At 40.0% G+C, this 16,678-nt stretch overlaps 1 protein-coding gene across 1 annotated transcript in view; it reads right to left on the minus strand.

Annotated features, from left to right (window-relative positions):
- ush2a (Usher syndrome 2A (autosomal recessive, mild)) overlaps positions 1-16,678 on the minus strand; it is a 1,196,697-nt gene that overhangs the window by 644,091 nt on the left and 535,928 nt on the right. Inside the window, exons 29-31 of the mRNA XM_041207243.1 lie at positions 16,224-16,409; positions 15,722-15,835; positions 7,285-7,446 (exon numbers count right to left, since the gene is read on the minus strand). Of these exons, the coding sequence (XP_041063177.1) occupies positions 7,285-7,446; positions 15,722-15,835; positions 16,224-16,409 (462 nt within the window). The remainder of the gene's footprint in view (positions 1-7,284; positions 7,447-15,721; positions 15,836-16,223; positions 16,410-16,678) is intronic.

A 16,678-nucleotide genomic window follows, 5' to 3' on the forward strand; every position in this document is an offset into this window, starting at 1 on the left:
GCAAGGTGTAGAAAAATGAGCTGAGAACCCGCGCTTGGGCAATTCACTACCACTATGCACTTAATGGAAGAAAAGATACATATGCATTTTTAAAGATCAATGGGTTGAATTTCCATGGGAATTGTCTTGATCATCTTTCATAAGTTTGACATAAGATCCATGGAAGCTCTGGACATATGGTGTAACAGACCATTCTCTGGGGTTCCCATGGATCTTGCATTGTCAGGAAGAGATAATAATGTTATTGGAACTTACTGTAAAATAGTGGTATCTTTGTCTATGTGTGTGTGTGTGTATGTGTGCGTGTGTGTGTGACTTAATTGGATTAAAGGCAGCTGGTCTTGATGTAAATATGGTAAACATGGGAGAAGTTTAGAATGTAAGGTGTAAAAGGACATTTGCATTTTAAAATAAACCAGACTAGTTTTCAAAAGAAGGAATGAAATATTACGCCTGGTGGAGTTCAGAAAGAGTGTGTTTATTTTTCCCAAAGATTACTGGTAAAACTTAGTACTATGAGAGGTTTTTATTATCAGAAAGGTAAAGTCCAAGGACATAATGAAACAATGGGTATTTGCATTCAAAGGGGAAAAAATGTATAAAGGAGTGAAGGCTGTGTGTAAGGGTAGGCATTTTTAAGACCTTACAAGTGTGAAAAGCCTTCAGCATCTATGCCTCAAGTTGCTGTTTTGAAAAAACTGAAGTTAAGAAAACTCACTTTGAATTTGACTGCTTCACCTTTTAAAATCTAAGTGTCTTACTGTTATCTTAACAAATGTGTAACTGGGGAGTTAAATTAACTAGGGGATTTAGAAGTTATTATAATAGTAATTTGTAGACACATGCGTGTGCTTAAAAATAATTTTTCTTATTAATAAATGTTTAATCTAGTTTTGTAAAAAGCTCTAAGACTTGGTGGTCTTACTACTGCTGAAGTCAAGGCACGCATCTCAAAATTTATACAAATCGTAAAACAAGTTGTGGCAGTTGTTTCATGTTTCCCTTTGGGATTTGAACAACTCAGCATTTACCACCAGCTGCGCCATAACAGCATCAAAATTACAATGGACAGTTGGAAGAACCCCTGTGAAATTTCAACTCCAGGGGTTCAATTCTAATCAGCTTTCATCAATCTTAGAAGAGAAAAGTAAGATAGCTTTATCATAAATGAGGCACAATTTCTGAAGCCTGGTGAGTAACTAGCTTTAAATGAGGGCTAAGTAGTGCAGCTCATTTATAACACTTAATTTGCATATTTAGTTTGAAGTCTGCTCTTCTCAGGCTTCTCCTCAACATCTGGTCACCACTTTAGCAATAGTTATCTGTCGTCTTGGAACCCCAATGCACAAATCCCAGTGACAGACCCAAGTATCCAGCTGGTAAGATGAAGAAAAACTGTTAGATACTCCAAATGAAATCTTGTATGTGGTTTAATTTATGATGGAATCATAAACATTCTGTCCACAGTCACAGTTACAAGTGCAGCCTTTTAAACATGCACAACGTGTCATGCATAGCAAGTCCCTGGTTTCCATTCTTCATGCTCAGTGGAAAGTTGGAGTAAGATTTGGAGGGAGAGTTACGCATTTACTCTGAGAGCAGAGCACGGTGAAAATTCAAAAGCACGCATTGCACATCCCTAATAGAATATGTCTGAAGTAAAAACAGAAAATACTGGAAAATCTCAGCAGCTCTGGCAACATCTGTGGGGAGAGAAACAGAGTTAACATTTCAAGTCCATATGACTTTTCTTCAGAACTCTGAAGAAGAATCATAGAGACTAGAAACATTAATTGTTTAATTTACTGTTTTTATTTTAGATTTCCAGCATCTGCAGAATTTTCTGTTATGCGAGAATCTGTCTGATTTTTCTTCCACTTAAATTAATGGAAGAAAAACTAGGTTGTTTCTGTATATCAAGCATGCCATCCTTCCTGCTCAGTTTTACTCTTTGCAGTCCATCCAGGTAATGCTTAATGCCTTAGTGGTAAATACAAAAACCTACCTCATGGCCTTCCAGTTACTATTTTAGTTGAGTCAGGCAGTCTGTGCAATTATTGTGATTTCATTATAGTTTGATCACAATCTGCTTAACTCTAGCATCGCAAAATAACATCTACTGGTCTGACAATTCAGCATTAAAGCTAAAGAAACTGATTACATGGCACAGTGAGCTGACACTTAAATGCTACGAAGTGGGTAGTTGCTCATCATGTAAGTAATTTATCACATTGGAAATTCCCATTCAACTATGCCTTAGTCATCAGATAATTCCTCATAGAGAGGAGCGAAAAGTTAGAGAGAAAGATTCACATCAGACAATTTTCAAGCATCCTATAGGATTACTCAAGGTGGTTGAAAACCTTGGGGAGGTTGAATCCCATGTACCATAAGGTATCCACAGGGACCTTATAACATTGACCCATCCAAGGGGAGGTTCTCTCATTATCCTACTAATAACAGGTGCCCATGGCATTGGGGGGATGACAGGGTTCCTTCTGGAAAGACAAGAGAGGTATTGCTCTATGCTTTTGTAAGGAAGCCTATAAAATATATTCAAAAATATTAATTTTTACCTTCAGGCTTCAGTCTATCACAGAAACCTGGACTTCCATGGGGCAGGCCCATATCCGATATTTAGTGGTCTGGAATCATTAGCATGTTCTGAGAGGTCATTGAGAAACTGGAAATGTAGAAACTTCTGACGCGGGGGTCCTATCTCTGGCTATAACCAACCTATACACTAACCATGTGTGCAGCAAGTTGAAGCTCCGACCCTGAAATGACACTAATGAATCTCGAAGCAAGGCAGGAACCTGGCTTATCCATATCTTAGCCTAATTAATGTCCTGATGGAACACACCCACTTGAGTTAAGGTGGAAATACACCATAAAGGCTATGCTTTTTCAGCCCGAGGATTTCCTTTGCAAAGCACTAGATACAGGTTGCATCCTGTCCTCGGCTGAGGCAATGATTGACTAGAGAAATTTCAAATAGACTTGAAAATAAAATTAACTAAAAATGTGTAGAAAAATTGAACATGTACAATTTTAGTGATGCAGGCTAATACTTTACTATAATTTATATTTTCCTGCATTACAACAGTGACTACACTTAATAAAAACTTCACGGTCTGTAAAACACTTTGGCCCAAATCTTCCAGCCACCGGATCATTGGAAACCTAACATATGACCATAGTTTTGCATCAGGACCCTGCAGAAGGCCTGACACATTGACCTACATGGGAATTGCCCGGGAGCTTTCAACTTCTGATGGCCAATTCTCCTGTTCCCTGCGACCCTCTTTGAATGTCTCTGACTCTGAATTAGAGTCAGAGACTTTGAACAATTCTGATTTACTTACCTGAATAGTCACCTAGGAAATGTTAGACAGAAAAATCAAGTCTAACTCCTGGGTAACTACAGAACTGACCCTACTACAAACTCTCTCCAGTCACTCACACTGACTCCCCTGACTACACTTCCCCCGATCACCCGACTACTCCTCCTGACCACCCAATTACCCTCCTGACCCCCCTACTTTGCCCCATGGCCACCTGGCTACCCCTTCCGACCACCCAATTAACCCACAGACCCAACTGCCAGCTCATCCACCTGCCACCTCACCTAATTTCCACCCTACCAACTGACCACCTCACTCACCTACCACCCTACCTGCCACACTACCCATCTACCATCTCACATCAGCCACCCTACCTGTCTACCCCCTTACCCACCTACCACCCTTCCCAGCTAATACCCTACCCACCTATCACTTCAGCAACCTTACCCACTTACACTCTTACCTTACTCAGCCTGCCAACTCACCTTACCCACCTTACTACTCTACCCATTCATTCATTCATGCACTCACCCATTCACCCATCCAACAACTTTCATTCCCTAACATTCAAACTGGACCTTTAAACCACAGCAGCTACTGCTGTAAAATGAGCATGTCCTATCTTCCTCCAACTCTACTCAGCTGCGATGGAGCTCTCCGAGGGACGTGCGCTCCACATTTCTGGTAAAGCTGGGCTTGAAAGACCCAGCAAGAAATGTGGAACAGCGTCAAGTCAGAGAAAAGATCAAGGGGAGCATCAATCCAACAATGATGGCCACTCTTTGGAAGATTCAGGCCTTTGATCTATCCTGAGGTTGTGATAGGCGCTATGTAAATGCAAGTTTTTCTTCTTTTTTAAGTTTTGATCCTGATTAATTACTGAGAGAAAGAAATGGTAAGCTGCACCAGAAAGCATTCTTAAAACAGTTACAATAAATGTTGAGATTTTTGGTGCCTCAAGAATTAAGGGATATGGGGAGCAGTTGGGAAAATAGAATTGAAGCCCAAGGTAAGCCATGACCATATTAAATGGCACAGCAGGCTTGATGAGACATGTGGTCTATTCTGTCCTCTTATTATAATGATATAATACCTTGGGCTTATTTACTGTACAAGACACAAGGCACCAATCGCCCATAAGGGATTACGTTAACATGTTGTGGGTTAATTTATTAAGACTGGCACATGAGAACAGCAATACTTAGGTATAAAGCTTGAAGGCATCAGAGCTGTGTGTGTGTGCTATGCTCAAAGCAAAAGTGAAACTAAGACTGGGGAATATGATACATTTCCCTTCTAGTGATGTCATGCTGATACCCTTTAAAGGCATATCACGACATACTCCTGCTCCTATTTCTTGTATTCTTATGATTGAGTTTACTGATAGTACTCATTTATCAATTATTTGACCATGTGGAGCCCAGGCAAAATGGGCTTGTCCACTATGTAGCCTCCTGCAATGGGCACTACAGAACCCAGTTTCTCTAAAACTTTCCCACTATTGCCATTGTGCTGACTGGTCTATAGTTGCCAGGTTTACCACTCTCCCTTTTTGAACAGAAGTGTAATGTTTTCAATCCTTTAGTCCTCTGACGCTGCCCCCATATCTAAGGATGCTTGGAAGGTTGTGGCCAGGGGCTCCAATGTTTTCACCCTTATCTTCCTCAGTCACTAAGAATTTGGCCCATTCGGACTGAGTGACTTTTTCTACTTTGAGAACTGCCAACCTTTTAAGTACTGCCTCTTTATCTATTGTTATTCTATCCAATATCACTCCTCCTTTATTGTTGCACTGGCAGCATAGTCTTTTCTAGAAGACTCAGCCTTGGGTGACTGTAGTGCCACTTAAGTTTGCCTCAGTCCCCTTGGGCTGGGAAAGAAAATGAGCTTGCACTCCTGATCACCATCCCACACCCTGTGCTTGAGTGGAGATAAATGGCCTTTGGATGGGGTCAGAATCAGGCTGAGTGCTGATGCCATCTCGGATACACATGAAGAGTGGGCAATGTACCAGTGGAAGTATAGCCAAGGACGGCAGCAGAAAATTGAAATATTGGCTACAAGTAAGTACAACAAAGGAAAAGTCAATACAAAGCTATGGAATTGAAGGAATGCATAATTCCAGTCGGTAGTTAAGATTCATTCAGAGAGGCTGCACACTCCCTCACCAGAAAGGTGGGAAGATTAGAGAAAGAGGAAAACAGAATTGCTTTCACAAACTACCAGATAGACAGATGCAAAGTAGCATAGTCAGCAGAGATTGGGTCTGAAGTTGCCCTTTTAGCTGGGCAAACTGTAAAGAGAATTAAAAAAATAACTAAAGGCTACAAATCAATAATAGTTTTGTATCAGCAGCTGTTGTGATGTCACAATAACATCTGCGTTGATGAATAACTGGGTTTGTAGATTATGGGGATAAAGCTGGGATAAGATGAAGGACACAGCTGGTTGATTAAATAAAAAAATGAAAAAAAGGGACAGGGATATGAAACTGTTTGGATGATAGGAAATGAAAAGGGCTGAAATTGTCATGGACAAAACCAAAAAGAAAAGGGCAAAGGCAGCAGGTCATGGGAATTGAGTGGAAAGATGGAAAATTATAAAGGTGGAAGACTGCAGGGACAGAACCAGTAGTTATTGAGAACTGAATTAACAGGGAAGCAGAAAAAGGGAGGATTAGGGTCTTAAACATTTCTTAAGAGACAAAATGAATAAATCTGCTGCAGAAATATTGGTAAATAACTGTTCAAAGTACATTACAGAGTGGTGCGTGGAACAAATATTACAAATGGAAACGAAGACAGAATCTTGTATGTTCCCTCCCCTGTGGCGAGTTTGGTGGTGGGGGGGTGGGGTATTTATTCAGGCAGGAGGGTGGTGAGTGGGCAACCTCTCAGCTCCACCCTAATTAAGTCCGTGGCGTGAAGTCCTGTGGATGGCTTTCCTGCCTGCCATCAATTGAGGCCCTCAAGTGGGCAGTTAAAACCCACTTCAGGGGCTCATTCTGTAGCCACTGGCACTAACTACCACGTGGGGAGCATGACAGTCAAACCTGTGCAGGATTCTTTACGGGCTGCAAGGGTGGGGGTGGGAGGCACTCAGTGCCTGATCAAGGGACCAGGCATTGGGAGGTGAAGGGTCCACTAAAAGCCAAACACCATGGTCTTACTGCCCATCACCCCTCCCCCCCGACCCACACCCTACGACCTCCTGCCATCGCTCACCTCTAGGCCTCGGGTGGGTGTCGCCCCTGGTGACGCTGCCATTCAATAGAGCTGCTGCCCTCTGATTGGCCAGCAGATCTCAGCAAGCAGGACTTCCACCTCCTATGGGTACTCATTCCCAGGACCTGCCACTGGCCTGTTAAGTGCCTGAATGGAACAAAGTGTAACGAGCCTTCCTGAAAAGAAGTTGACATGGGGCTCTCATCAGTTCTCCAGCTAGCTGCCAAGTGCCCTGTTGCTTCCACAAGATTTGACACTAAATGGGAGCCACAGAAACAAGCGCACTATGGTCCTTCACAACTGAGCTTCCTTTATTTTTTAAATTGACTTTTAAGTGAGTAGAAATGAAGGAAATGCATCGCATAAAGTCAGTTTATTTGAATAAGGGGTGTGGTGGTGACCTCAGCCTCTTTTGCATCTTGGATTAATTCTGAATGCATGTGAAATTAGAGACTAGAGAATAATTCACCCTTTGATTGCATTACCTGTAACAGTGCAACATAAAAATATATCAAGGTGAACTAGTTATCCCACTAGATGATTTAAATGTTGCATAACTAGATTATACCAATACTTTTTATTTTCTAATTCTGTGAATGAATTACCAGACATTTATACTTTTAATGTTCAACTTAGAACAATAAAAGATTGTACATTTTTAACTTAAGAGTTTAATTACATTGGGCCGGATTATTAATACAAAATGCAAAACTTACCAGTGATATTGTATGTTTGCTCATTGCCTGTGTAGATCAGTTTACCATCTTTGAACATTGTATAATGGGTGATAATACCATTTGGTTGCTTTGGTAAAGGCCATGATACCAGTAACGATGTAGGAAAAGACATAGCATTTGGAGGCTGAACATCTTTTGGAGCTAAAATAAAACAATAATAATAATATTAGACAAATAGGCTGCAGATTTTGATAATGCCCATAAACAAGCATGGAGATCACAATGCATGATTAGCCTGTGCCTGTTGCTTCCGATACGCTTCATGCTGCTTGCTAATTTAAATTATTGCAGTGTGCAGCCAGTGCTAATTGTGCTGTTGGATGGACGCACGCCCCAGCAGAAGGGTGAAAAATTGTGACAGTCTGGCACAAGTTAAAGTTAGTCTACACTACTTAAATTCAATCTGCACCTTTTAAACACGTGCATTTTAGCAGAAGCAGACTCTGGAAATCATCCAATAACTGATTTTGATCAGGGAATGACACACGGATGGCAGACAGCAGATTTCAAGGTTCTCCATTTTCTCCATTTACAGTGGAGGCCTTGATGCAGGTGGGTGGAGAAGCAGAGATGTCATCTTTTCACATGGGACCACACAAGCCTTATGGAGACAGTGGGATCAGACAGCTGGAGCAGTCAATGCTATAATTGTAGCTCCGAGGGCCTGGATGCAGCGCAGTAAGAAGTTCAATGACAGCACATGAGTGGTAAAGATCAACGATCATCTTCAAGCAGCATATCCCATGAACTGCCCCACACCATCATCACTCACCTATGAACAATTTCTATCAATCATAACTCATATCCAACATTCATAGCTTTATCCCACTTTCACACATTTAGCACCAATTCACATTCTCATCTCACAGCTTGCATACACTGTCAGCTATTCAACCATGACCCATAACCCAAACAGATTGACTACACTCATTGACATTCTTCCCTCTCTCTTGCAGGATCGGATCCACGCTGCCATTTTACATGGGTGGGACAATTAAGGCCCGTCCATCGTGATGCATGCCCAGAATCGCTGAGCGCTCCCTGTGCGGGCGGGGGGGTTGTGGGATTCCCTGAGTAGTTCCCTGTGCTCTTTCGCGCATGCACGCGAAAGAGCACAGAGATCTCCCTGAGGTGTGGAGGTGCCTCAGGGAGATTTGTTTAAATGTGGGTAATGGAAATTTGAATAAATGTGGGTAAAAATTTTAAGGACATGTCCCCTCATGTGAAACTGTCATGTCCATTATTTATTTCAAAAAGTTTTATTTAATAAACACTTCATGAAACCTCATCCTGCCTGGATGAGGTTTCATGAAAAATGCGAAGGCTGCCTGGGCTCTTCGCCAGCCCACCAACCTCAAGGTTGGACGGGCAGCTTAGTTAATTACTTTAATTACTTTTTAACAGGCCTTAATAGGCCTTTGACAGTTTAGCGGGCACGCAGCCGACTCGGCTGCCCGCCTGCCGAACTGAATATCTGAATGATGTGCGGTGATGTCAGGGTGCCCGCCCGACGTCACCGCGTGTAATTTTAGGCGTCAGCTAGCAGGCCCCGCCTCCCCACTCGCTGACGGCAAAATGCTGCCCTATGGCATAGTTTGATTTACAAATTTGATTTGGAATGTTCATTTGGCAAATTTATCCAGTGATAAGTAGAACTGTACAGATAAGGAGGTTTAATCTTTGATCCCCAATTGGGGGAACCTTCTGCTGTCGCTTGTGACGAACTTGGAGGTGGGAAGGGTATGTACTTAGGTAGGATGGTGGTGTACCAGAACCGTGCCTCAACAAGATTCCTCCCAATAGGTGAATTAGTTGATCTCCAACACCAGGCAGTGTCGGTGCAAAATTGTCTTCCATACCCTAGGAAAGAGAAATGTGACTGATATTTCTACAACTGATCACCATATGCAGAAGGAAAGTCAAGAAGACTTGGGAAATGACTCACACTGGTCCGAGCTGTTCTTGTATACCTTAAAATGGAATTCCAGTACAGACCAGGACCAGTCATTCCCAAAGATAAAAACAAAAAGACTGCGGATGCTGGAAATCCAAAACAAATACAGAAATACCTAGAAAAACTCAGCAGGTCTGGCAGCATCGGCGGAGAAGAAAAGAGTTGACGTTTCGAGTCGAAACGTCAACTCTTTTCTTCTCCGCCGATGCTGCCAGACCTGCTGAGTTTTTCCAGTTAATTCTGTTTTTGTTCCAGTCATTCCCAAGTTTTACTGGTTTTTCTTTCTGGATCCTGCCAACGACCTAGTGCGAAGAATGGAATTCAAGTAATTACGGTATCAATGTCACCTGTTACAGCTCAAAGGTTGAATAGCCTTTGTATATTCATTATCAAACTTACAAATGAAAGATTTTGTATTGTGGTAAGAGTTTTCTTTTCAGGTAGATCAACATGTCTGAAAATCACCTGAAAAGCTTCACTAAGGTTTAAAAAACTCCCATGTTTTAGCTACCTATTTAATTTTAGGTGGTACTTTCAAAATCTTCATATTACAGCAATTCATGGGGGAGACAGTTTCATTAAAGATGATCAATTTTAACATCAATATCTCCTTTCTTTATTGTCTCTAATAGGATAGTTTAGTCCCAGCAAGTGCAGCTTGTGGAAGCTTGCAGCGTTAGCTCAAAACTTGGAAAAGATGGGCTGGGGAATCCCACCCCCTCCTATCCCCACTGCCTCCCCAGAGGTCCCCAGATAAGGACTGTATGGCAAGTTCTTGGGAAGTTCAAACTTCCATTGGGCAATTGCCCTGCATTGGGAACCATCCAGAAGTACGATATAAATTGCAAACTTCATATGGTTCCAACTGTCTTCCAGTAATAATTACAGAAGAAGTTAGAAGAATTAAAAACACTTCTAACTTCTAGGTAACTATAGGACTGAACCCCCCACCATCCCCTCCCACGGGACACTCCCGTTCCAACTACCTGCGATTAATCCCCCAAACCCCCCACCCACCCCCCCACCCCCCACCCTGCGATCCCTCACTCTGAACACCACTCCACAGAAGTTAAGGGCCATTATCTTTCAATAGCTGTCAGCCAAACCTGCTGTATAGCTATGAAGGAGATAAAATGTGGTCTTAAAAATCTTGATTTAGCAACCATATACTTCTTACACCAGCAACTTTGCTCAATTTTATGAAAAGTGAAAATAATATTAATTCTACATTATCTTTAAGCTTGTACACAATTATTCTTAGATTTGAACTATCCTTTAAGGAGTTATTTTATTTCACCAATCTAAAATATTTTTGACAAACTTAGAAATTTGAGTTTTCTGTTTTCAGAACATAAAATTATACATCACAGATTTAATTGTAAAACACAACAAATTGCATGCCTTAATTTTGTTTTCAATAGAGTAACAATACTGCTGTTTCATTTATCACATCCATTGTACAGTTCAGTGACTTTATAATAAAGATATATTAAAGCAAAATAACTGCATCTTCAGACATGGTTATTACAATATAAACACACAATATCAGTCTCAGTTCTACAGCATCTGTATGGGATTAAATTGCATCAATTTTGAATATAAACATCAAGAGGTGTCAGCACATTTTTCAGCATGGAAGTTTTTCCATGATGAATACGCTACATGCCCCAGGTCAAAATTTAGTTACCCAAGTCAAGACCAAATGTCAATAACAGACTCTGCATATCACACAATCCCAGCACTTCATGAAAAAAAATCAATAGGCTTTGCTGTAGGTGAACAGTTAGCATGCAGTTTGTATTACTTCATGGTCCTATTAACGTCAATCTTGGTATAAGCTTTCAAATAAGTGGCGCAGTTCAAGCAAACACTTTCGGGATGGGAAAATTTAAATATTAAAGTAAATGTACAAATTAGGCATGCAATGGAAAATATAATTACTTCCTGGATTTGACCTCATCTGCAGCAGCTTTGAAAATAAATCACATGTTATCTTATAAATTATGCTGCTGAAACTTTTATTGTTGACAGCAATATTACTATAGGTTGTGATTGTAGTGTGCATGCAATTGTGACTTGTTGGTTTGCATGCAGCACTACGTTCAAAGAAAGACTTGCTGAACAAAGTTGGAAGACCAAGGGGTAAATTATAATTTTCATTGCCTGGCCAAGTTAACTAGCAGAACAGATCAGCTATACATTGTGGAACCCAGCCGATTTATGTTCCATTGATTTCAATGGAATGAAATTCACATGTGTTCTCCAAGAGGCGCATAATTGACTCCACCACTGCTGCCCAGGTAATCAAAATGAAAATGCACCTCAATATTTTTATTATGCATAAATAAAGTCTCCAGTTTGTTTACTACAAAATAGAACAATCTTGGACATCTACGTACTCGTAGCAATGTAGCATTTCCGAAAATACATCGTATCAACGTTGCTGAGTTTGAATTAGGCAGAATGATATCTCAAGAAGCCCAACAATTCACTGGGCAGGATAGATATGTCTAAACCAAAGATTTATGTTAATATGAACGGCACATTCACCAAGCAACTGAATAAAACTCTGATAAATCGTCAGACGTGTATTTGCTGAATCTTGTCTACTGTGAGTCTGAACTCTAACTACAAAGGGAGGTAAACCTGCAACCACAAAGCCAATTAATTAGCTGCATCTAAAAGTTATTTTTTAACCATGCATTTGTTCTCTTTTATAATTATTCCATGTTTGGTTTCTATTTTTGCCATTTTATGACATTTTTTGGCAATTTTTAGGCCTTTCCATTTTTTGTCTTTTTTTTTTACTTTAAAATATTTTTATCTCTTTGAATAAAGAATCAAAAGTCATTAGTTATGGCAGGATTTAAAATTACGTATGGCTGCAACTGTTGTGGTTGTTTTTATCTTAAAACAATATTAATATAAATATGAGTGGGGTGAGTCCCACACAGCCTAAGCACTAAGTATTGAAGTTGAAGTGCTATTGGTTACTGTTTTGTGAAAATGCAATAATTTATGATGCAAATTGCCCAAAGTATATAGAATTTGAACCTGAAATAGCTATGTTTTTGTAATCAGTAATAATGCTTTATTTTCTTGGTATTTATTTAATTAAAAATATTTTCAGAATTCTCACTTGGTATTGCTTTAATCAATGCTGGAATTTCTAATTAGAAATATTTGGTTAATGAAGTGAAGCTGTAAAATTTCTGTAATAAACACCAGGTTTGGTAAGTATGTTAAGCTAAAGCACAATTAACTTTCCAAAAACCTCCAATTAGGACAAAAAGCCTAGAAATGATTGTTTGTAATATTAGTGGACAAATGCTGAAATTATTCGTATGACATTTCTTTGTCTGGTATTTTAACAACATTAAACCAGCAGACAAAGGACTATCATACAAGCATAGTAAGTGTAACTAGCAGTAACTTCTAGGTAATAGTGACGAAATGCAGTTATCTGTATAGAGGTACACTGGATCTGATTTGTTCTTCAGCACTGAATAGAAATGATTTCAATTTGGAAAGTGAGCCCGATAATACAAAAGGCATAATACTGTGGACACTGAAAATCTGAAAGCTAAACAGAAAATGCTGGAAATACTCAGAAGGTCAATCGGCGTCTGTGGAGGAGAAATGGGAACCTGACAATGACCTGTTACAGTGATTCAAAGCATCAAGCAAAATTTTCCATATACTGTCCACAGGAATAACGAGGAAATCTATTACGGGTAATGTTTAGTGCATGAAAAGGAACTCTCTTCCAACACGCAAATAGATGTATCTGCACAGCAATTGGTGAGGTGAGATGAGAGTGACAGCTCTTGACATCAAGGCAGCATTTCACCGAGTGTGGAGTCGAGGAAGCCCAGCAAAATTGAAGTCAACGGTAATCGAGGGAAAACTCTCCACTGGTTGGAGTCATAGCTAGCGCAAAAAAGATGGTTTAGTTGTTGGAGGCCAACTATCGCAACTCCAAGACATCTTTGCAGGAGTTCCTCAGAGTAGTGACCTGAGCTCAAACATCTTCAACATTTTTAATTCTCTTATGGGTTGTGGGCATTGAAAGGCCAGCACTTGTTGCCCATCCCTAATTTCCCTTGAACTGAATGGTTTACTACGTCATTGAAGAGGGCAGTTAAGAGTCAACCATACTGCTGTGGGCCTGGAGTCAAATGTAAGCCTGAGAGGGTGAGAGTGGCAGATTTTCTTACCCAAAGTACATCAATGAACCAAATGGACTTTTACAACAATGATGGTTGTTATGGTCACCATTACAGGACTAACTTTATATTCTAAATTTATTCATTGAATTTAAATTCCCCCAGCTGACATGGTGGATTTTGAACCTGTGTCCCAAGGGCATTACTCTGGGCTTCTGGATCACTAGTCCAATGACATTACCACTCTGCTACCATCTCCCCCACTGTTTCATCATTGACCTTCCCTCCAATATAAGGTCAGAAGTGTGGATGTTCATAGGTGATTGCACAGTGTTAGAACCATTCACAACCTTTCAGATACTGAAGATGTCCATGCACACATGCAGCAAGGCCTGGACAAGATTTAAGCATGGGCTGATAAATGGTAAGTGACATTCATGCCACACTAATGCCAGGCAATGACCATCTGCAATTACGGAGAATCTAACCACCTCTCTTTGACATTCAATGGCATTACCAACATTGAATCCCCCACCATTAATATCCTGAGGGTAGCCATTGACCAGAAATTTAACTGGCCCAGTCATACAAATGCTGTGGCTACAAGCGCAAAGTCAGAGCCTGGAAAGTCTGCAGCAAGTAACTCATTTCTTGATCACCAAAGCCTGTACATGATCCAGAAGGCACAAGTCAAGATTATGATTGAATACCCTCCACACGCATGGATGAATGCAGCTCCAACAACTCTGAAAAAGCTCAACCCCATCCAAGACAAAGCAGCCCACTTGATCGCACCTTATCCACCACCTTAAACATTCACTCCCATGGTGGCAGCAGTGGCTACCATCTAGAAGATGCACTGCAGCAACCCGCCAATGCTCCTTCAACAATACCTTCCCAACCCCACAACCTCTACCACCTAGGAAAACAAGATCAGGAAATGCATGGGAATACTACAACCTGAAATTTGCCCTCCAAGTCACACACCATCCTGACATGGAATCATATTGCTGTTACTTTACTATTGCTGGGTCAACAAAACCTGGACTCACCCTGTGGGTGTGCCTATGCCACATGGATTGCAGCTGTTCAAGAAGATGGGTCACCACTACCTTCTCAAGGGCAATTAGGGATGGACAATAAATGCTGGCCTTGCCAGCAATGCTCACATTCCACAAACGAAAAAAAAAATTATATATTGATTCCATCTTTGTAGTTGTTTCATGGCATGAGTAGTTTGATTAAGGAAGATAAGGAGCAAGAATTGACTATAAATTATAACAGACTGGTTCAAAAGTAATTGATTTTTAAAAAAAGCTGCTTACTCTTCACATGAGTGTGTTCAATAATAACATAAACTACAATACTTGTCTTATTTCTTACTAATGTTATTTATTGAAAAAATATATAACACCTGATCACTAATTTAATTGATTTCAAATGATTTTTGTGCATTTAAAGTCAAGTTGATTTGGGTGTGTTATTTTTATTCTGTGCTTAATTTCTTGTTAAAGTCACTCCATGGTTCCACTTAGGTATTCAAGGAACAGTAGCCAAATTAGATTAAAAATGGTAATTACTCTTTCACAGCACTGCAAAGTAAATCTATTATATGTTTCTATAGAAGAATCTGTTCCTTGGCACTAAAACTTCGAAGTCATTTGCAGTTTTGAATGAAATTTATATGGCTGGGGTTGTGGTCTGCACTGTCTTCAGGGATATGCAGCATATTCAAGGCTATGTTTAGACATCATGGCAAAATCGAAACCTATCCCAGTAAGCAGCAGAAGCAGTCCAAATAATGAACTTGAAGGTTAAATAAAATGGCTTAAATAATGTGGTAAACTTGAACGTACTAAGAAGGCTTAGCAAAAAAAAAATACTTTGTCAGTTTAAGAAGCTCATGGAAATCGAGCATTTGATTTCCAATTTCATACTTTGCCATACAATCAATTCTTTTTAGTCAGACTGTCTCTAGATTTACTTCTCTGCTGTAGTAAAATGAAGAAGCTTTCATTAATCTTTCAGATGCCTCATATTAACGACGAGGCTCTTGCATGAACAATGTAACAGCAATTAAAAAGCCCATTAATCTGCATTACAGCTATTAAAGATGCATGTCATTAAACGGTATCGAGTTTGATTCATTTTCTCACCAAAAATGGAACAATTATGGTCTGGCAATGTACTTTGTCATCAAATTAGGTTGGAGTTTTCCAGCAAATGGCTTTGCAATTCTTTAGTTATTCACCTATTTTATTATTCATCATTGAAATGTGGAAGCTAAATGCTCTACCTTCTTCTGGTGTTGTAAGTTTCCATGTGTCTGTACTTTCTGCACAGCCAGCCATAGTGCAGGCAGTCAGTGTTATACTATAATTTGTGAAAGGAATCAGGCCAGTCAAGTTTCCTATAAAGGTAACAAACAAAAATTGGCAAGTGTAAATTACTTTATTACACAAAAATAACAGTTTAAACCAACCAAATTAAAATATTAAGTACACAGCCTGCATAAATATGTTACCAACACACTTCTATATTTTATGCAGCCTCATCAGAGACTGCTTGGCCAGCACCTACTATAATCTGTTCCTCTTCATTATGTTAATCTGTGGGCGGAATGATTCTTGTCATCTTCATGTAGCCCCATACAGCAACAGTAAACACCTTATCCTGTCTGTAATTGGACAGGTGTCTGTATCTGTGTCACCCAGCCTTTAATTCAATTAAGGCACAGTCTGCATTACACTCATTACACAATAATTTTCTTGGTTATTTCATCAGTCTGTAGAGTTTACCTGCCAGGGAACGGGTGTCAGTAAAGTTGGCCCTGATGAGGGGCGTGCTGGGACTGTCCTCATTGTATGCTTTCAAAATGTACTTCTCAATTACACCTCTGACCTCAGCAGGCTCGTCCCAGCTCACCTCAACTCTGTAACCATTTATACTGCGAATCCTTGAGGGAGTCGGCACATTTTGTGGAACTAGAAGGAAAAAAATAGAGTTGGATAAAGACCAGAAGTCCACATGAAGCACCACACATCTGTCAGCATTAGGGGCTGCAGTAAATTGAATGCAAAAATTACCATAATTATTATAATTTATAAGTCGCAACTTTCTGATACAGATAAAAACAGAGAACACAGGCTTATTTTCTAGGATTTCACAAAAAGTTCTGTATATTTATGTCTTTAAATGTGTTATTATGAATTCACAAAAAGGCTATGCAGATTTTCAGCAGTATTACTTTAAT

This window comes from Carcharodon carcharias, chromosome 2 (assembly GCF_017639515.1).
Source record: "Carcharodon carcharias isolate sCarCar2 chromosome 2, sCarCar2.pri, whole genome shotgun sequence".
NCBI lineage: Eukaryota > Metazoa > Chordata > Chondrichthyes > Lamniformes > Lamnidae > Carcharodon > Carcharodon carcharias.